We start from the raw sequence: 21,876 nt of genomic DNA on the forward strand, positions 1-21,876 counted from the left end.
GGTGGGCAGATGACATTAAGACGTTTGCAGGGACAACATGGCCACAATTAGTACATGACCGGGGTAGTTGGAGAAGTATGGGAGAGGCCTTTGCCCTGCAGTGGGCGTAACTAGGCTGATGATGATGATATTTGGACTATTCGCTTCAAAATGATCTGACAATAATTACTACAGTAGAACCTCGTTACGATCCCGTTTTCGTACGATTTCCTGGCCCCGGCACTCACGATCGAGAACAAAGAAAATGACCCAATAGAGTTGCTCTTCATCTTTGCTGGTTGATACGTTCCCAGAAAACATGGTCTTTTGGCAGTAACGTTCAGTATGTTGTCAAACTGCGATTCTATTATATGTTTTTGGGACACTAGTTCCCATGTAAACAAGAAGAGGCGTGAGGTGTGCGCAATCGCAAACAGTAGCCACTTGCTGCAGCAGCTTCCTGCAGTACTTCCCTGCCTATGTCACATGAAAATGCCGGCGCTCATTCAGTTTCCTTTCCAGTACCAGCAAATCTCCTTGCGGGTTGTTGTGCGCTGTATTCACAGCTATTGCAATCAACCCTATTGCAATAAGCATCTTCACCTATCTGTGTTGCAGCGCGCATGGCATAGTGCCATTGGAAGCACACTTCATGCTTTTAAAAGTCGGTAATCCAAATGCGCTGCCATTCCCTGCTGCAGGCGGCGTGAAGTTTTGCTCTGTGTGGCAAAGCCCTCCAGCTCAGTTTCACTTAGGAAACATTATGCAATAGAAAAACGACCATGCGCATCTGAGAAGGCTCGGGCTTCACCAGCTTGATGCGCGTCGGCATCTCATGCTGCAACACTTCACATTACGTAGATGTCAACTAGAGTTGAATCTTCCAATCTTTTTAGTGATTTTAGAGTTTGTTTACGCTCGCACGCTGGCTACCGGCACAGTAAAATAGGTGAAGCAGCAGGCACGGATGCCCGATGTGGTGACCGATGTGGTGACCGCTGTGTCGGACAGGCTGTCTTGCACCTGTGGCGCTCGTGCTAAGTCGGTCGTGGCGGATCATAGCTTGCAACCGTAGTAGAGAGCCCGGGCTGCATATATTGAAAATCTAGAAGGCCTTAGCAACCGCAGTTGAATGCAAGTGGGTGAAAGGCCACCGGTGATGATGGCTGACTCAGCATCAGTGCCGCAGGAGCGAGAAAGTCTTTCTGACGTATTCAGAGGCAAAATTCTGACTGGTGTTGCTGATGTCGCGGGGCGCGGTAGTACTGAACTTATCGTCACAAGTTGGCGGCTGGGTGTAATTATATTTATTCAAGCGTGTTTTTTACTCATTGTAACAATGTGTTATTATTTCATATTATTGGCTGCGCCTCCAGGACACCAAAGCGGCAATGGGGACACCAATGCTAGAACCCGAACCGGTCCATGGGTTGGGGCTCGCCAAGGCCTGCGCATGCCAAGGGTGTATAAGATTGGCTGTCCGTTATCGCGGACAGCCAATTTTTTATGTGAGCGCCCCCGGCATGCTTCGGCGACTGCGGCCACAGCCCACAGGCCGCCCTGGTTCCAGCGTTGATCCCCCCGCTACCCCTTGGGTGCCCCGGAGATCTTGTGCCGCCAAGTTTATTATAATATATTATAATATATTATATATTATAATTTATTACCACGTCCGCTTGTAAAAATAAAAAAATTCTATCATCGCGATGCAAAAATCGACCCATGGCTTATACAACACCAGTCAGAACCTTGCCCCTTCAGACACAGCGATCACGTGCCCACTGGCTCACCGCGTAGGCAGCCAGCAGCAGAGCGTAAACAAACTCGATTGCACTCCGCAATGCCGGCTTGTCTAGGAGACAAACGCATACAAGATGTGCTAAGAAACATCCTCCGTAGTGCCTAGGCGGAGTCATATATTCAAGGAGCAAAAGCCCCCAGATTTTCTCTCTCACGTTCGCTCTTATTCGCGCCTGCGCACAAACGTCTGGCGATCCTTCAAAGGAATGTATCGTTAGAAGAGTCAACTATAGAAGGGAGCTCACGAGCACCTCAGAAAGGATGGGAGGAACATGCATTATTACTGCGTAGTCAAGCTGCATCAGCATTATCAGAGATGACATTATTGTGATCTTGACTGTAAATCACCACAAAACAAAATAGCAGCCGAATATGGTGGGCCATAATGATGATGATGATGACAAATGTGTGTGCACAGCATTATGTGATGGTGGTCGCTAGCGGTAGGTGTGATGTGCGCGGAAGCTGTGTTCTCTGCAGGATCGCAATCGCATATGCCCATGCTTTGGATCCGATGAGTATTGGTTAAGTTTCTTGCGGGATTATATTCATAAATGCTAATTACCAAGACAACATCCACCAGGACTGTTGTAGAAATTTGTGAAGCAATTTTTCCTGCTGAAACATGAAAACCTTAGCTTAACGAAATTCTTACGCTGCTAAGCCCGAGGGCACAGGATCAAATCTTGGCCACGGCAGCCACATTTCAATGGGGGTGAAATACAAAAACACCCATGTATTGTGCATTGGGTGCGCGTGCTCCAGGGAGTGAAAATTAATCTGGAGGCCCCCACTACGGCTGGCTCATAGTCACGTCATGGTTTTGGCACCTAAAAAACCCCCAGAATTTAAGTTTTTTACCTTAACTAAATTTGTGATTTAACATAGGATTTTTGCTGCATATACGGCGTCGTTATGTCGAGGTTTAACTGTACTAATTTTTATAGTTTCTTGCCCTGCGAATTGGGTTTTTTATGCTGTGTGAAACTGCCTTGTTTTCCACTTGAATTATGTTCTCTTGTTTCTCCTCAGTGCTCATTGTAGTTTTCCGAGCCATGTAATACTGCAAAGGTTGTAAACTGAGAGAAGACCTTACTTCAATATTGATTTCGTTTTACTTTTTTTGTTTGTTCTTTTGTATTGAATGTAAGAGTACAATGGTGCAATATCATTGGGCTTTTGTGCATCTGGTGGTGGTTTCTGACCTTTGGCTGGTCTATTTATGTTTTTCTCTTTGTTTGGTTTCTCTGACGGTGAAGGATGTTCCTCCTCACCTTTCAATCCTCAATCCACTTGCCGCTGTAAGTAAACCTCATTGTCCGCAACTGAGGACTTGAATGTTAGTGGCTGTAGTGAGGAGTTTGGGAAAGAGGATGACAAGTTCAGGGTATCGGAGATTAAATATAGAAAGTACTTGTCATACCTTTTGAGCACTTGAATCAAAATCAAATTTTAATTGGCTTCGCATATACAAAGGAATCTAAACATTTGAACCAAGGTTTCTTTAAGGTTTTTTTTTTTATAAGCTGGACATTTGATAAACTTTTTTTGTTCTGACAAAATAAATTCTATTAAACTCAATTTCTGATAGGACAAAACAATATCTAGGCTCTCTCTGTGGGAAGAGAGTTGGTTAATTTCCTTTGTCTTTTTATAATTATTTTTTTTGTGGGGCCTTGTTCAGGACCGTCAAGCTCTGGGCTAGTCATTCCTAATTTTTCAAACCCCTTTTTGCAGCCGCCATAACTACAATTGTAGTGGCTTGCAAATACGCTCGAGTTTGCACACACCATGCTAACAAGCCTGTGCCTGATATGCCTGCCTCTCAACTACTAACACATCTGCAGTCTGGATCTGCATCATCTGAAGAACAAAATTGAATTCTTTAGACTTAAATTGCCATGTACTGTAAGCCCAAAATGAAGTGGTGGGAAAAAAAGCAAATCTTTGCTGCAAAGACAGTATTCACTACAAAAAAACATTTTGTATTATAAACCTGATATCTGGGTCCACGATGCAAATAAGATACTGCACCAACGATTTGCATTGATGCAAATACTTGAGCATTTGTGTGGAGATTATTCTGCCACTGCTATTTTTCATTGCTTCATTTTGTGCAGCAAATGCATTCAGGCAGCCATGACTTGCCTGAAGTCTGCCTGAGCATGTGACCATAGCATTTTGTAGTTTTATTTGGTCCTGCTTTTGTCTCTTAATTAAGCTGCACTCATGTGAGATGGCCTTGCTAAGTTTTAAAGAAGCATAGAAGTTTAATTTTTTTTATTATAACATCTCTTAGCCTGTTTTTTTTTTCTTCCTCTATTAATTTTGGATGGTTCACTGAGCTGTACATTGTAATTGGTGCATCAGTGTAAAGTTATTACAGCATCCTTTCCTAGCTGCTCAATCTGAAAGGACATACTTTTCTATATTTATAATGACATAATGCTAGAAATAACCATTTTATTATCTGTGCACATTGCCATATGCGGAATTCATTGCAAAAGTTAAAAAGGAATTAACCATGAGGAGCAGTCTTTAATACTCTCAGCCTTTGTGCCACTTTGAAGCACTTTGGAAGCAGCAGATGTAAAGTTTTTCTTTAAAGAAAACTACGTTGTTCCAAGTGACACTATTCTAAAGGCTGAAATCTTTCACTTGGATCTGGAAGAATACACATTTTTAGCAGGAGAAAGGGCATTGTTCAACATTTCTTGAAGGTGAATGCCAAGCAAGAGCAACATTTGTATGGTTCAAGCGAAAGGGAAGGTGTGATTGCAGCCTTGGATGAGACAGATTTAGGCAGTGCTTATCAGAATGCAGTGGCTTATCAAATTGACTCGTACAATATCCCTGCTTTTTTGTGAACATGGCGTCCTGAAAAATGTGGGGTGCATTTTTACGTACACCTTACTGTCACTACTGTGTCACAAGTAAAACAGGTTATCTAGGAAGCAGATGGCATTTTGCGTTTGCATGTGGCATGTGTCGAATTTGTAAGTCAAGGAAGTTTCAGTCAATTAGGGATGGATAGCAATGTAGACTTAGCCTCTCAACTGTGGGACTACCTTGGTGCTATTAAGTGCAGTAGACTAATCAATCGTCTTGACGTATAAAGCAGTGCACAAAGACACGACACAAAGAAGTAGAATAAACATGCAGGACATCCACTGCAAAACAACGTACAGGACAACGCTTATGTGCACTACTTTGCGTCGTGTTTCTGTGCACTGCTTTATACACCATGATTGGTCACCAAATTGCCCAACTGTCAACATTGCTAGACTAATTAATTAACAGTCAGACTCTAGTCGATATAGTGTATGTGTAGGCTTGTGCCATTATTATTTTATATTACTTGAGCAAGTTGCTTAATAAGTACTTTTCATGACTGTGAACCAGGCAGCAGCAGCACCTGCATCTCCAGCTGTCCCGCCACCGCCACCAAAGGAAAAAGGTCCTATTCCTAAGGAGAATCAAGTCTTACAAGAGGTTTTTGAGCAGCTACGGTTGAACTGTACCCATGCTGCCGTCAACCCCGTAAGTACAGGGCTTACAGGGATGTTAAACGAAAATATATAAGGTTAAGCTTGGTACATTGGCAGACACTTGTGAAATAGCATACGTGAGTTACTTTACCAAAGGCAGACTTGGTATTCTAGAAATATAAGTGAAACACAGGTGGTAACGCCACCATTAATTGTGGGGAGCTTTTGTGTTGTCAGCTTGTGATCTCTCGCCTAGGCTATTTAAATTTAAAGGAAAAAGAATAAATCACATCGGAGATAAAGCAGCTTATCCTGGCAATCTCTGTAGGCTTCTTGTGCAGAAAATAAAGACCAGCAATCTGAATCCTAGCTTCTTGTAAGATATGCTGCCTTTTTGCTCCTGTAATGAATGTGTCTCTGTGACATGCAACTTAGCAAACATGAAATTAAGCGCTGCTAAACGTACAAGTGTAGATCTTGCTGACACCACTGTGTGATTTATATCTGTAGTCCAAAATGTGGCTGCATTGTGGCGGCAAAAATTTAGCAGGGCTATATAGTACATGAGCCAGTCCTTCAGTGTCAAGCAAAGCTTGCTGGGTTGGAGCTTTTAAAGGGGAATGGATAGTGGACCTAGGTGTTCAGCTACAACTGCCTCTAACTTTATGGATGTTTAAGCAAAGTAGTTGAAAATTTTCAGACTGTTTGTAATAAATTCCTTTCACTAGTGTGATAAATTTGTTAAGGTAGTGCTACTACCATAGTTAACTGAATTTAATGTGCACCTTTTTTCAGAGAAAATAGGACCTAAAATTGCCGGCATGTTACAATCGGATACAAAACGAAAACTACATTTGTGGCATTAGAAACATACCACCAGGTGCAGTATCATCGCCTTCATAAAGTGGCAACAGAGCATGATTTTGTGAAGGTTGCTGTCGGTTCACTTTGTGCTCGATTATGATCTTGAATAATATTTTCGGCCAGTAACTTTCACTTTAGCGAGATTTCCTGTCGCAGGCGTCTTATGATATGATTAATAAATATTGGACCCTTCGGTTCCCTTTCCTCTTGTTCATTACATTTCGAGGGTCTCGAATCCGACAACATTGATGCCTTCAGGTAGCACGTGTGGGTTTATTGACCAGTTGCCATCACCCAAATAGATCACGTACCAGCGACACCTGAGGCAGAAAAGATGTTCCACATCCGCTGCCGAGGTTTGTGAATGGTGGTGCTAGCTAACACTCCCAGGGTTAGTTCTAGTAGTAAAACATAAATACCCCAGAAAGTGCATGGGAAAACGACGACGTGGTAGCTCGATTGGTAGGAGCATCGCACGCGTAATGTGAACACGTGGGTTCGTATCCTACCTGCACCCAGTTGTATTTTTTTATCCACTTTCATTTCCATTAATTTATTTCTTTAATTCATTTAGTAAGTACAAGTAATTTCCCCCATGTTGTCCTTGGTGTCTTTGTTGACTTCTTACGATATGATTAATAAATATCGGGCCTCTCGGTTCCCTTTCTTCTCGTTCATTACATAAGGAGGGTCTCAAATTCAGCAACCTTGATGCTTTCAGGTAGCATGTGCTGGTTTTAATGACCAGTTTCCGTCACCCAGATCACATACTCGTGACGCCTGCGGCAGAAAGGATGTTCCACATTCGCCGCCAAGGTTTGTGAGTGGTGGTGCTGGCTAACACTCCTAGGGTTAGTTATACTGTAGTAGTAAAACATAAATACCCCAGAAAGTGGAATGGAAAACGGTGCCGCCATAGGTGCCAACTACAGGGGGCTTTGTGGCCTGAGCCCCCCCCGGCAGTGCCGAAGCCTACCCACCTCTCCCAAACACAGACCTAAACTGTCATTACCAGATGTTTGTCACCCACATCTTTTGATGTTTCTTTTGGCTTGCCTCTACCTTATCACTTAAAATTTTATTGTTGCTAATAGCTTACTGCATCACTGTTGGCACGGACGTGCACGGCTTTTAATTCATATATATATATTATATAGTTTCGCTTTATTTTTGCAAATCCTGACAATAGGAAGACAAGCGCATTACAAGCACCAGCGGTGGCTGCCACATCCACATTTCCTCACTTCAACATTGTTTTCAATTTTCACTGTAAATACCATGCACATACACAATATATTTAAATATATACACAGGACAAATTTTATTAAAATTTTAGAACTTGCATGCAGAGGTCATAAATATATACAAGACACCCCAATTAACTATATGACCAGGGTGTCTACTAACCGGGAAAACTGGGAAAACCGGAAATTCTAACGGATTTTGAGTAGTCTGGAAAAAGTCAGGGAAAACTCGGGGAATTTGGGCCTCTATCAGGGAAAATTAGCGGCAATAGAGAGTTTTAGAATAGGGGCCCCAAACGTTTTGGGGCCCCAAAGAAATAGCGTCGAAGCACAGCGCATGCGCGAGACGCAAACTGCGTTTGGGTCTTGCGTTGGGAACGCTATTTCGCCGATTTAGCGGGAGCTCAAATAGCGTTCCCAAAAGCTTTGCGTCAACAAACATGGCGGCACCCATCGAAGCGACGGCTCTAACCTAGCACGAAACTGGGTTCGATTCGCGGTAATGCGTGAAGTTCGCAAGCTAGGAGAAGTGACTGCAGTTATCGCTTTCTCTCAACTAGCATGTGTTATGAAGATTGATTCATTAGATGCCGCTGATTTCGAATTCGAGTGTGGATTTTATGGCTCGTAGTACAGTGGCTAGAATGGAGAAGTGTGGCGGCCAGCACGCAGCGCCTACGAGACGCAGTGAAGCCGCCCACAGGGGAGCCGCGAGGGGGCGCGCGCTGACGTTTACACGTCGCTCAGTGCGAGTTGCGCCGGCTCTGCTGCTTCAGCAACGCCGCGCGCCCTGACCTCTGGGAAGTAGTGCTCGTTTCTTTTTCTGCTGCAGCAATTTCAAAACGTAGAAGAGTGCACGCACAAGCCACTTTCCGGCTGAAAGCCTAGCTGTCACTTTACCCTCAAACTATTGAAAAACTGAAGAGACAAAGTGCAGAACTTGAAGAGGGCATCCTCGCGGACCGGTTACACGTCCTTCCACAAAAGCAAAGACTTGCTGTTGTGCAATGCTTAAGCCGCTCACCAAAAATCAACGTAAGGTATGTAGTACAATTCAGACTGGTTGCTGGATTGTGAAATAATGATAATGAAAAACCCGAGGCTCGACGAGCATGTCGGGCGGGAAGGCATACTCATCCTCCCAAGCAGAAGCTGTTTGAAGGTGCACATGCGGAAATACAAGGATGGGTTTGGCCTCAACCCTGCTATTATCACAGGCACTGAAAGAAGAACAAAATCTATGGAGGAATTCAAGTGCCACGGCGGCCTGATTGTAGACGAAAGGAAGCTGTCAGAGTTCTTGAATGTTGGCGCAGGAGGGAAAGTGGAAGGACTGGTGGACTTGGGGAAAATTCACATTGGAAACATCTTCCCTGCAATCACGGTCTCGTGATCATGTTTCAGCCTTTCACTGGTTCCTAGCTGGCACCAGATATTCGGCGTTTTCGCTTCCAGGGGAGATGTGAAGGCTGTGCGTCTGTGCAAAATCTTAACAGAAGCCGTGTAGCTCGCAGGAAAGGCTGGGCTGAAGGTAGATTATATTACGGCGGACGGAGCTTCATGGAACCGTTCAGTGTGGCGCCTTTTTGTGATTTCTGGCTCCTCGACATCCATAAAGCCATCTGCACCATATCCTGTTGGCACTGGAAGACGCCTGTTCATTTCGGATTTTCCGAACCTGATAAAATGTGTTCGAAATGGTCTTGTTAAAGCAAGGTACAAAAGGCCTAAAGGTTCTGTTTACACTGAGCACATCAGAGCAGCACACATAGAGGATAAGTGTCCACTTACCCTTAAAGTGATGCCGAATATCAATCTTGCTCACGTGAGACCTAACAACTTTGAAAAGATGAAGGTAAACCTGGCATAGCACATTTTCATTCCGCAGGTGCTTCGAGGCCTGTTTTTCTACAAGAAGCAATTAAAGGAGCATGGGGTGACCTCGTACCAACTCAAGCCTTTGTTCTGCTGATGTGGAAGCTAGTAAAAGCAATGACAGCACGGATTCCACCTGAGGGGTGGAAAGCTGACTCTGCACATGACAGGCACATCAAGGATGTATTATACCCCTGTCACACGGGCACCCGCGAACTCCGTTGAGCATGAAACTCCTTAACGGAGATTGACGGCAATGGAGTTGCGGCTGTGCTACACGGCACAGCGTGAGCTTTCGACGGGCGCCGCACGGGGTACAAACGGCGCTGCTGCGCTTACTTCCGCGTGCAACTGTTCCCATATACGGTCGCCGTTAAAGTAATCTATGTGCATTTTTTTAACGCAGTATGTAATAATATAAAATCACAGCGAGAAACTTTGCGGTACGTTACCGCAAGACTTTTGTTTTCCAAGCATAGCGAAGTTGCAAGCGATGCTGGCCACACTGCGCTCTTGCTTTCGTGCGTGGGCAGAACGGGTCACGTTGTTGGGTCGGTGCGCTTCGAGTTGTGATTCCGCTGTGTAATCGCGCGTGTCTGTGTGTTCGCGGTGCGCCGGGATCGCTCATGGTGCGTGTCACCCGGAGAATCTTACCCGTACGGCTTGAACGATACATGCGGCTCCCGTGCATATAAAAACAAACAAAATGGCGGAACGACGTTTCCCGATGCAGCGTGGCGAAGTATTGGTGTAGAGAGTACAGGTGCTGATGCCCTTAAAAACAAATTAAAACTTCCATTATGTGGCATATATCCCAAGGCAAAAAAAATAATAATGCTAAAATTTGTAAATGAACCAGTTACGACGATTTTACTAGCGTAGTTTTCTGCAGAACTGTAGCTGCCTGTGAACGAGAGTACTCCATCCAACCGTAATGGTCATTGCCGAACTCCCTTCGCCCAAAATCTCCATTTAACTTCCTTGGCGCAAGGGAGACCGTGTGACACGGAGCGCAACTCCATTGGCGTAAAGACGAAGGAGTTCAACGGAGTTCGCGGGTGCCCGTGTGACAGGGTATTAGACTGCTTAAACCGATGGGAGGCTCACACGGGAACGTCATCAGCCAGATTTCTTCCAGCAAGCACTGCCAAGGGACTAAGGGTCACCCTTCAGGCCACGCTTGATCTAATGAAGTACCTTCGTGAGAAGCTTGGCTTTAAGTAGCTGCTGACGTGCCGGCTGAGCCAGGACTGCCTAGAGAAATTGTTTGGTATCCTTAGACGATTTTCTGGTGGCAACGACCATCCCTCTTCTGCCCAATTCTTGCTGTCAAAGCGTCCAGGAGTGGCAACTGTCAAGGGGGCGATCTGACCTTTCTCCTCAGTGGTGAGGATGGAAGATAGTGGATAGTGGATGGAAGTAGTGGATGGAGATAGTGGATGGAGGATAGTGGGAACGTAGAAGAAGCTTCTCACATGATAAAGAAGTCCGCAATGCTCCCCAACCATGAGTACCCTGAAAAGATGAGCGATCCGCGGCTAATCTTATACATGGCAGGGTATGTTGCACACAAAACAATCCCGAAGGCTGCGTGCAAAGAATGCTTCGACGAGCTCCTTGTTTCCACCGACGAAGCCAACGAATAGCTGGCGATGTTCATCAAGTTCTGCGGAGCTTCATATACCCTTCTGAGAAGCTCTTCTCATACGTAGACGCCCTTGAAACAACTTTTTCGGTGTGGTTCAGTTACAACGAGCTGCACAGTGACAGCTTGGAAAAGCTTGTCATCTGCCTGCAAAAAAAAAAAAAGAGAGAGAGAGAGAGAGAAACTCCATGCTAGGCTGTGCACAGCATGGCCCCAACCTCACCAACCAGGTTGAAAATGTTTTTTGGGTCCCCCGTTTGCACTTCTACACGAAGGCACTTAACAAAGGCACTCTTCCCGTGAAAAGAAGCACCTGAAGCTCAGGTGCGTCACTTAGCAGAGGCTGACAACGTTCTGTTTGAACTGCTTGTAAACTATTTAAACAAAATGTTTTCTTTTTGTTCTCGTGAAAAAAAAAAGAGCACCAGCTCAGACGTGTCGCGTAGCAAAATATCATCAATGACTGAGAATGGTTTGATTTGAACAGATTCTAAGCCATTCTTCAAAAAATGAGTTGTTCGCGCAAGCAGTGTGTTGAAAATAAAATGTTTGCTTCCGAGTTACCACTGGGAATTTTCTTGCTTTGCGTTCGATAACCAGATAAAACAAGCTGCATTCTACCATCGACGTGCGCTTAATCGGATTGTTACCTTGGCGCCCTGTAATTGGTAAGGGGCTATGCTACTATATAGCAATTTGCAGCCATGAACGAGCGAGCATATATGTAGTGTGAAGCTCTCTTATTTGTTATTGCATTCCTGACTGCGCGCGCGTATGATCGCATTCCGCGCAGGACCCCGGCGCTGCGGCTGCTAGCCGCCGTCGCGGCCGACGTGTATGCGTGTGGCAGCGCCTCCTGGAAGTTTCCTTCCAAAGCGCCACGCGCGAGCCGGCGTGTTCATCACACTTCCCTATTCTAGCCACTGTACTCATAGGCCTAACACGGCTAAGCTTGGCTGGTGAAGGCACGTAAAGTTGGTTTTGTTGCTCCAAACTAAGCACAACTAATTGTTTGCTGCTTGAAGAATAACCTCTAAATTGTAATTAAACGCGAATACACGCAAGTCAAAATTACTATTCATATCATAAGATGGTATATTTTATTTAATTATTTTTAATCGTTTTTTTAGACGCCGTAGTGGCACTGTCAGCGCAAGACGCTATCTGCAAACGCAAAGCCCTATTCTAAAACTCTTCACTCCTGCATGCCCCAACGCTAACACCCGCAAAGCTCTTTGGGGCCCCAAAATATTGGGGCCCCTATTGTAAAACTCTAATTTTATTGAAAGGGTCGAAAGTCGGGTAATGCTGGCTCGAGCAACAGACTGGAATTGTAATGAATCTTCTTTGACGCCCTGTCGTCGGCTGGAGGAGTTGCCAGTGTGCAGTCAACGACCGACTTTCCGGATTCCCGATAATTTGAACGGCTTCGCGGCACCGCCACGTACCCCATAGAGTCAAAGTATCAGAATGTGTGAAATTTCGGACGCAAGAACTTCGCCGTCCGATTTTCCGGACGTTTTGCCGTGACCGCAGGTCCGAACGGCAATAATCAAAGGCACCACCGCTGCCGTTTTGATTACTTCGCCACCTCGAACCGGCATTCTTACACGCAGATCCGCTGGCAGCCGTTGCCACCACTGTGGCAACGCTAGGCCTAGCTGCTTCGACGTTCGCTATGACGCTTCTTGCCGTTGGGTGCCGAGTTTTTTATTGAAAGAATTAGCTGCTGTCAGCAATGGCACGGACTCCGCCTTTGTGGTCCTCGCGATTGGCTTAGAAACTTAGAAAACACGGTGCGTTGCATAATGCCGGTTCCCGAAAGTCAGCTTCGCCTCTGTACAGAAATGTTACATGGTGAAGCATATGCAAAAGTATTGCAGTGAAGCATAACAAGCGTGGGAAGGGGCTATTGCCACGGAAAACAGTATATATTCCTTAATTATACACACGTGCACCCGGTATTTCCTGTCACAGTACGAGCGCCGATATGCCTAATATGTGTACCGACAGGCCTTCAGAGCGTTTTCGAACGTGCCTGTGGCGGTTTGAGCCCCTAAGGGCAGTAAATGGCACGCACTTATTTTTTTTCCAACTGGCCGATTTTTCGAACGTTTTCGCGACCCCTAGGGAGTTCTAAATATCGGCCGTGGACTGTGCAACTGACCAAGATGCTTCAAATGGTCCTTGGGGCGAACGAGTGGCAGAAGGAGGACAAGAACAGAAATGATGTACGCATTGAGGAATAAACGGTAAAGGAAGCTTGCTGCCGCCGTTTTGAAGGAGCTTGAGCTCGAAAAAAAAAGTTTTGGCTGATGCCGAGATGCAGGTGTCCCTCATCCAAACCAAAATAAACTCTTTAAAGCAGTGAAACACAACACTCAGGCGTTGTGCGCGGGCTGAGAGTATGTCAGGACAGTTGAGGTTAACTTAGGAGTGGTTGAGAGAGAATCTCAATTGTGACAGAGTTCGGGCCTCATACCACTGAGCTTGCTATCAGTTGATAGAAATAGCTCATATTCAAATATATTTGCTTCTATGTGCATCTCCTTTTTATTCGTATTTGTGAATGTCCGACTCCATTTGCAATTTTTTTCGAAGACACTTTATTTGCTGTGCATTTTATTAACCCCTGCCTTCTATTCTCTTTTTGAATAACATAAACACTACTCCTTAGTTTTCAAATTGGATTAAGTCGCTTTTTTATTTTTTTCATGTGCTTACTCGAGAGTGACAGCATCAGGCGATATGGTTTCAGCCCGTCTTGGCATAAAACACAGTTCTGCATCACTCAGGGAAATGTGCAAAGGCACACAGGGAAAACCTGGAAAACTCAGGGAATTTGGAAATGTCAACTTGGTAGACACCCTGATGGCGCACCAAGATTAAAAAGAAGTGCAATTGCGTTACTTGAAGAAGACCTAATGCATATTGTACAGTGTTGTAGCTACCAGTAATTCTTTAGTTACTGAGATTTATTTAGGTAATTGTAAATAAATATCTAACATGAGTGGTAGTATCCTAATTATAAAAGTGTCAATGATGCATTTGTAGGCACAGCCAAGGAACATCTAACTGCGGTATTTTCAGCGACATACTAATTGCATACCAATTTTTTCCGACTGATAAATAAATCCTGCAAAATATGAAAAATACCACGTGACTGCGCTTTCACCTGCATCCTAAAGCGGCGCCCTCAGACGGGTTCCCTCTGAGTTAGCCAAAACGAAATAAAGAAAATAAAGCAAAACATTGTGAAGGCTGCAAATATATATCAGTCATGGAAGTGTGGTGGTATACCAAATGCATTGACTATCATCAGAAATTATAAAAACCTGAGACAAACCGGCACCTTCCAGAGACAGCGGCGGAGGACTCTCTATGAGTCCTAGCCTACGCACGGCTGTTCTAGCATTTATGGCCTCGAACCCTCATACTAGCGTGCGGGACGTGGCCACCCAGGTACCAATTTCCAAGTCATCTGTTTGGAGGATTCTAAATCACTCAGCCATTCAGTTGTACCACCTTAACCAGCATCAATGCTTGGAAGATAGGGACCTGCAGAATCGTCTAGGTTTCTTGAACTGGGTCCTCACAAAAGTGGATGAGTCACCGGACTTCTTGTGCAACATCATGTGCACAGATGAAGCCAGTCTTCGCAGAAACGCCCAGGTAAATCTGCATAACGCACACTATTGGAGTGACTCCAATCCACACTGGGTAAAGCGCCCTCGGCACTAGTACCAGTGGTCGTTCAATGTGTGGTGCAGAAATTACGCCGGTGCTATAATCGGTCCCATCTTCTTCAATTATGCACAGACTGGACAGCGTTAGGTGGACGAAGTCCTTGAAGGAGTTGTGGATGAGTTTCTCAGTGAAGTCCCGCTGTCACGTCTTCCACTTCTGCGGTATCAGCCAGCACACAGCAGCAGCCGAGCACGAAACTGGCTGGATGCGACTTTTCGTGCACAATAGATTGGAAGGCACGGGCTTCTAAATTGGCCAGCTAGGTCACCTGACCTCTCTCCACTGGATTTCTTTCTGTGGGGTTATGTGAAAGATTGTGTTTACTTGATAGAGATGACGACGTGAGATCAGCTCAAGGCAAGGATAATGGATGTCTGCCTTAGGATTCCAGCGTCGGTCATCAAGAACGCCACTGAAGGTGTGATAAAGCGGGCTCAGTGCTGCATAGCTGCAGAAGGACACCTATTCGAACACGCCCTCTCGGCAGCAGCTGGTGTTCAGCGGCGCTTAGGAATTCACAGATAATAAGGGCCATTGAAATCTGATGGTTTTATTTTTCTCTTGTTTTTTTGTGCAGACGTCCCGATTCCCAATTCGGCTCATTTAGAAGTGGTACATTTAATTACTTGAATGCATTGGTGTTGCCATTTTTCTACACGTGGGTCGCTTCCCTGTGTCTTTATTTCGCTTTTATGTTTTGTCAGGAGCTTGCTTTTGCAGCAGATATACACGCTCGTGAAAAATAAAACCGTCACTTTAATTTGACTTTGATCCGAAGCAAGTTTCTGGCGCGAAATATAGCTACGCACGCACTCTTTTGAGGCGGTACGAGCAGAGCCGGGATTTTGAAACATTCTATGCCTATTCCATTGCTTTTTGCATTTCGCGCTTGGTCAGAGCGGCGCTTCAGCTGTGTTATCAAGGGCCTTTTGTTATCAGTGTGATCAGTCGGCCTTGAGAGACGGATAAGTGTGACGTAGAAATGAGAGGAAAGAATAGCTTCGAAGCCACGAAACCTGCTGTTGGTGCTCCTTCCATATCATTATCAAGGTCATGTGCTGTCTCTTTCTTTGGGTGTAAGACAGGCAAAGCAGTTGCTTTCAATCAGCTTATTTGAGAGCGCTGCTTTATGACGCTGCTTTATGACGCGGGTGGGAGCGCAGTCACGTGGTATTTTTTATATTTCGTGGGGTTTCTTTACCACTCGGAAAAAATTAGTATGCAATTAGTACGTCGCTGAATATACCGCAGTTAGATGTCCCTTGGCTGTGCGTGTAAATGCGTCATTGACACTTATACTCGGACTCACATTAAAACAAAAAGAGAGAGAGAGCGGCTGCAGTCTCTCCGGAAAGGCGAAGCAGTATTAGTGATAGCGAAGTATATGACAATTCCACGAAGGAAGATTACACCACCGAGAGACGCCAGATGCTTGGTGGTGCGAGAAGACAGAGGCTGTGAAACTGAACTGTCTCCCACTATGAGGTCTTGTAAATACTCATATAAGGCCGTCACATCAGTGAACAATTCTTTGAGGGCGAGAAGAAAGGGGATTAACCGAGGGGCCCAATTTTTGTTATTTGTATCGTGGGAAGCCAGCAAACAATGACACCAAGGACGACATACAGGAAATTACTTATACTAATTGAATTAAAGAAATGATAATTTTATGGCTGTGAAAACGGATGAAAAAACATGCCGCAGGTGGGGAACAATCCCACGTTCATCCGCTTTCATTGCCATTAATTTATCATTTCTTTTATTCAGTTAGTCAGTACAAGTAATTTCCCCTATGTTGTCCTTCGTGTCTTTGTTTGTTGGCCTCTCATGATATATAAACAGTCATTTGTAGGTTGAGAACGCATATATGAAAAACAAAATTTATTTGCTACATTTCGACCCGGGTCCGGCCTTCCTCAGGGAATACATGGAAACGGTACAGTGTTGTGCTTAAATACGTGGATGGCATAAGGGGACCCCTATGCACTTATCCACTGCCAAGACGCATTGTTGCTGTAAGTAGCTTGCACTCTTGACGAATGAGCAGTACATGTAAAAAAAATTCACTATTGCAGTGGTCGTAACAGGTTCGCATATATATATATGGGGTTCGGAAGGCGGGTCACCCCCCCCGGAAAAATGAAAACTTTACGCCTTTGGGCGCTGAGGTAGCTCAATTGGTAAGAGTATCGCACGTGTAATGCGAAGATGTGGGTTCATATCCCGCCTGCAGCCAGTTGTTTTTTCATCCATTTCTATTTCCATTATCATTTCTTTAATTCAATTAGTAAGTACAAGTAATTTCCCCCATGTTGTCCTTGGTGTCTTTGTTGGCTTCTTATGATATGATAAATAAAAATCAGGCCCCTCAGTACCTTTTCTTCTTGTCCTGACTATTGATAGTCATAGTTTTCATGCTAAACGAGAGTGCAAAGAACTTTCTTGGAACAACGTTATGCATGTACATGGGTGCCAGCTTTTATGATGTTATTATAACCGATTTTTGGAGCTGGCTTACAGCTGTTGTATTAACACCAAAAAGTTTCTTTTAATTCCTGCAAAATTCCTTTCTGCAGTTAGACCTCGTTTATGGCAAAATGTATTTTGAAAAAATACATTTAGAATCACTGACCGATTTTTGTAGTTTCATAGCCTGATTTTTTTCTATGTGTCAATTATATGGACCTACCTGCGCAGAAGTTACACCACACTGTAGAATCATTGTAAAATATCAACTTAAAACTTAACCGCCATTATGTCAATATTTTATGAAAACACTTATTAAACATCTGGGGCACAGATTATTTGAGCTGCTAATATATGGAGCAGAGTGCCTATAGTATTGAGTAGTTACCATATTGAATAGATCAAAAATTTTTTAGTATTTTTCACTAATTTATTTTTATTTTTTTACTAGTACTGTAGTATTCAAGTTCAAACGTTGACAGGCCTTCATCAGTATGCTGTCAGTGGTTAAACTCACTGCTGATTGAGGCCATAATTATCAAGCATGCTTATCCTAAATAAGGGGATCATTTTTAAGTTTTACGAAATTTTTTAAAATAATCTGTGGCAGATAACATAATTCTAGTGCTTGAACTGGATTATTGAAAGAGCCGGATATTACTTGCATGAGAAATCAAAGCACACATTCAGCTAATTTTAAAAATCTCGAATTAATTTTCTAATTAATTACTTTATGGCATTGCAATTTACGAATTACAGCTGGTGAGTTCGCAAGGTGAATTCATTTGGAAAAAATTTTCAGGTTGATACCAGTTTTGAGATATTGATTTCTTAAAGGGCCGACCTCACCAGGCCACACAGCAAAGTTCAGTTATACGCTAGAAGTTATGTGTGCTCTAGGGAGTGTTCTGCCGTGAAAATTTTTCAACTCGGCTCATTAATAGCCGAGATAGAAATATTTCAGTGCCGCGAACCCATGATTTCAGGAGGCAAACTCCACTGCCAAGCAAGACACTCTCTCCACTTGCCCTGTCTAGCCTCCGCAAGCGAAATTCCTTCCCTGCGTTCTCCCATACCGGACCTCGAGGATGACGTGATGCATACGTCACGGGCCGCGCCTTCAATTTTTTCTTCCTCTCCGCTTTTTTGTGGTGCGAAACGAGAAGAAAGGGGGTTAACCGAGGGGCCAGATTTTTATTAGTCATATCATAAGAAGCCAACAAACACTGACACCAAGGAGAACATAGGAGAAATTACTTGTGCTTAATAAATTATTAGCACAAATAATTTCCCCTATATTGTCCTTGGTGTCAGTGTTTGTTGGCTTCTTATGATATTTTTTGTAGTGCGGCACACTACCGCTGATGGCGTCGTGCGCGAGCTGTTGGGATTGTCTCGTTTCGCGCAGCACACGATTTTGCGCGCTGTGCACGAGGACACCTGACTAGTGGTATAAGTCAGTGCTACACGAATACTGTGCCATAAACAAGATCACAGAGCATGATCTCACGCTGGAACACGGTAGAAAATGACATAGTTTTGGTGTCTGCGCGCGTGACTGCACGACGTGGGAACAAGCAGACGAAACGGAAGTACATCTCTCTTGCTGCGGTGCGAAGTAAAACAAGAACACGCAGACATTCGGTTTGTGTGTTTTATTATTTCTCTGAGCTTTAATTCGTCTATTCTAGCAACACATTACACAAACAACAGATGTTGCCTTGAATAATTCTCGAAGTCACATGTCACCACGAACCACCTCAGCTCAACCGTGTGTACGTCATTGCCTGGCTTGGACTGCGGTGGCAGCAAGGAGAAGGAAAAACGGCATTCGGTTTGAAATCTCGGGTGTTTTCTTGGCACGCAGCGATGTAATACTTTGCAGACACGAGCGTTATCACGTATTGTATGCTCTGCGCTTGTCAGCTCAAAATGGCCAGACCTGGTAAGGGGTCCTTTAAGTGTGGGACGAAATAATGGGTGGTCCAGTTACCTTAGTGCTTCAATACGTAAAATGGCAGTTTGTTAAAAAAGTAAGTGGAACAATAGGGAATTTTTTTACCACCAGTTTCACAGTGCATGTACACATGCGATCCTAACAAATAGTTCGGAGTGGATATGACTTCCAAACTCATTGGCTACAATTCATAAATTGCAATATCTGCCATAAAGTAAATAATTAAAAAGATTGTGTTCAGTTTGATTAATTAGTCGATTATGTATTTTGATATTTCATGCGAGTAATATTCACTGATTTAGGTAATCCAGCTCAAGGACTATAATTGTGATATCTGCCAGAGGCAATTTTAAAAAATTCTGTATGGTCTATAAAAAAAAACACCCTGTACAACAGGACTTTGATAAGAAATTTAATAAAGTGAAGTAGCATCATAGAGACACTGAATGTATTTGTTTCTTTTTTTTTCTGTCAGCAAATCAAGCGGAAGCTGGATGACGTTGCACGGAAGCTTGAAAACATGTATGACAGGTTACGAGAAGACACAGTAAGTTGGACACCACTGTAGTACCTGCAGACCTCTTCTTTGTTTGCTTATGCTGAGAGTCACTTGCACTGCTGACTTGTTTCTTTATTCTCCCCCCCCCCCTCTTTTTTCCTGATTGTACTTTCAATATAGAAAACAGATCAGATGTTGTTGTGGGATAGAAAACGTTTGCAGCATCATTTTGGGATGGTTGTAAACATTTTTGGAAGTGAGGCAAGAAAACAGTCTTTAGTAATCACATTTAGCTGCGATGTAGCACTCTTGCTTTTCATTTCTTAAAAAGTTAGCACACCTTTCTAGCTTCCTTTCTTTTTATTCAAAATATTTATATTTACTTATATTCACATGAAAGTTAGCTTATTTTCTTATTCTGGCAGTAGGGATGGCAGAGTGCAGTTGTGTTGTTCGCATAAAAGTTTTTTTGTGTGTGCGAAAGTGAGAGAACATGTGGTTAGGATGCAAAGCACGCATACTGCTGCTGCTGCTGCTGTCTGTAATAGTTCTGAGAAGGTGCTCATGTAAACTTATGACAGTTCAGAGGGCATTGTGGTGACACTCGGGGAGCTCACTTGCGTGTTAAGGCATTGTTTCACTTTAGTTTATGGTATCTTCAGTCATTGTAATAAGCTATATTCCATGTTTAGGTTATTTTCTATGCAAGAAATAGTTGTAGCTGTACACAATAAGTCAATCGTATTTGAAAGAGAGTGTCAGATGGTGCAAGGAGCATATTCTTTGCACCGTATTTCTTCCAGGATCTATTCTGTCATTGTGCTGGCTGTGCTATACTTCACCATTGCAATCTGCTTGACTTGAGCCTTAAAATTGGGCTGAAAAATGTAGCAAGTGTTCATATTCAGAGAAACCAGAAAATGTTTCAAACATGGTTGCACCACAGTTTAACTCTTATTACCACATCTATTGAAATCGATCTATTTGATGAACAGTTTTTCTATGCGTCGTTAAACATTTGCAGTGGAATTCTTGTACTAGCAACATCGTGCACCGAAAGGAATGACGACTGAGGTTTTACTATTCCCCAGATTTGACAATATTTGGCAGATTGGGGAGTCTGGAAAAATAAATCTTTGGGGATATCGTCGAAGCTAGCCTCCTGTGCTCTTAGCAGTTCTTCAATAAAAAGATGTAAAATTTGCACTTTGGTCTACCTGGCAACATTATTTTTAATTGACAGCAGCAGTGAAGACACGGAAGCTTCTCTTGGTTGTTGATTTCTGATCTCAGGGTTCGTGCAGGTCCTTGAAACCCTTGAAAACCCTTGAATTTGAAAAGATCGTTTTCAAGGCCTTGAAAGTCCTGGAATTTTCGGAGATCCTTAAATTTCCTAAATTTTTATTTTTAATAAACTTCCAGTGATTGTATTCGAGAAAATTTCAACCCTCCTGAATTCCCGCTGCGATTTTGTTAAAAAAAAAGGGAATTCTCAGGCATTTTTAATTGTCTGGTAAAACTCGGGGAATTTGTGCTTCAATCAGGGAAAATTGGCTGTCATTTTATTGAAAGGGAACGAAAGTCGCGATCTACTGCTGGCTCAAGTAAAAGAGAGGCCTCGTTACGAATTGTCTTTGACGCCGTGTTGTTGGCTGGAGGAGTTGCCTGTGCACAGTCAGCAATCGATTTTCTGGACGCCCGATTTTTGTGAAATGCCCGATAGCGCGGACGGCTTTGACGCGTCCCATAGAGTCGATGTATAAGAATGTCTGTAATTTCAGACGCAAGAACCCTTCGCTGTCCGATTTTCTGGAGCTTTTTCCGTGACTGCAGGTCTGAAATGGCATTAATCAAAGCCATCACCGCCGTCTTGATTATTTCGCCGCCTCGAATTATCCAGCGCTCTCGCACGCCGATCCGCTGGCAGCAGTAGCTACCACCGCGGCAACACTAGGCTTCGCTGCTTCGACGTTCGCTATTAAGGTTCTTGCCGTTCGGTGCCGCGTTTTTAATTGAAAGAATTCGCTGCTGTCAGTAATCACACCAACTCCGCATCTGTAATCCTCGCGTATGGCTTCGAAGCTTAGAAAGCGTGGCGCGTTGCATAATGCTGGTTCCAGAAAGGCAGCTGCGCCTCAGCACAGCGATGTTACGCGGTGAAGCGTGCGTGAGGTATTGCGGTGAAGCTTAACAAGCGTGGGAAAGGGCAATTGTCACGGGACACAGTACATATTCCATAATTATACACGCATGTATAATTATGGCCCTGCGTGTGGTCCTTGAAAATCCACACACAGGACCTTGAAAGTCCT

General features: G+C 43.9%; 1 protein-coding gene across 5 annotated transcripts in view; it reads left to right on the top strand.

The window, feature by feature from the left end:
• Positions 1 to 21,876, top strand: part of Sec31 (secretory 31) — a 238,353-nt gene that overhangs the window by 206,033 nt on the left and 10,444 nt on the right. For 4 of the 5 annotated variants that reach the window (XM_050195734.3, XM_050195738.3, XM_050195739.3 and 1 more), the window contains 3 exons: positions 3,039 to 3,080; positions 5,182 to 5,319; positions 19,541 to 19,612. In XM_050195734.3, coding sequence (XP_050051691.1) covers positions 3,039 to 3,080; positions 5,182 to 5,319; positions 19,541 to 19,612 — 252 coding nt within the window. The remainder of the gene's footprint in view (positions 1 to 3,038; positions 3,081 to 5,181; positions 5,320 to 19,540; positions 19,613 to 21,876) is intronic. The other variant, XM_050195737.3, reaches the window with a different exon arrangement.

This window comes from Dermacentor andersoni, chromosome 1 (genome assembly GCF_023375885.2).
Source record: "Dermacentor andersoni chromosome 1, qqDerAnde1_hic_scaffold, whole genome shotgun sequence".
NCBI lineage: Eukaryota > Metazoa > Arthropoda > Arachnida > Ixodida > Ixodidae > Dermacentor > Dermacentor andersoni.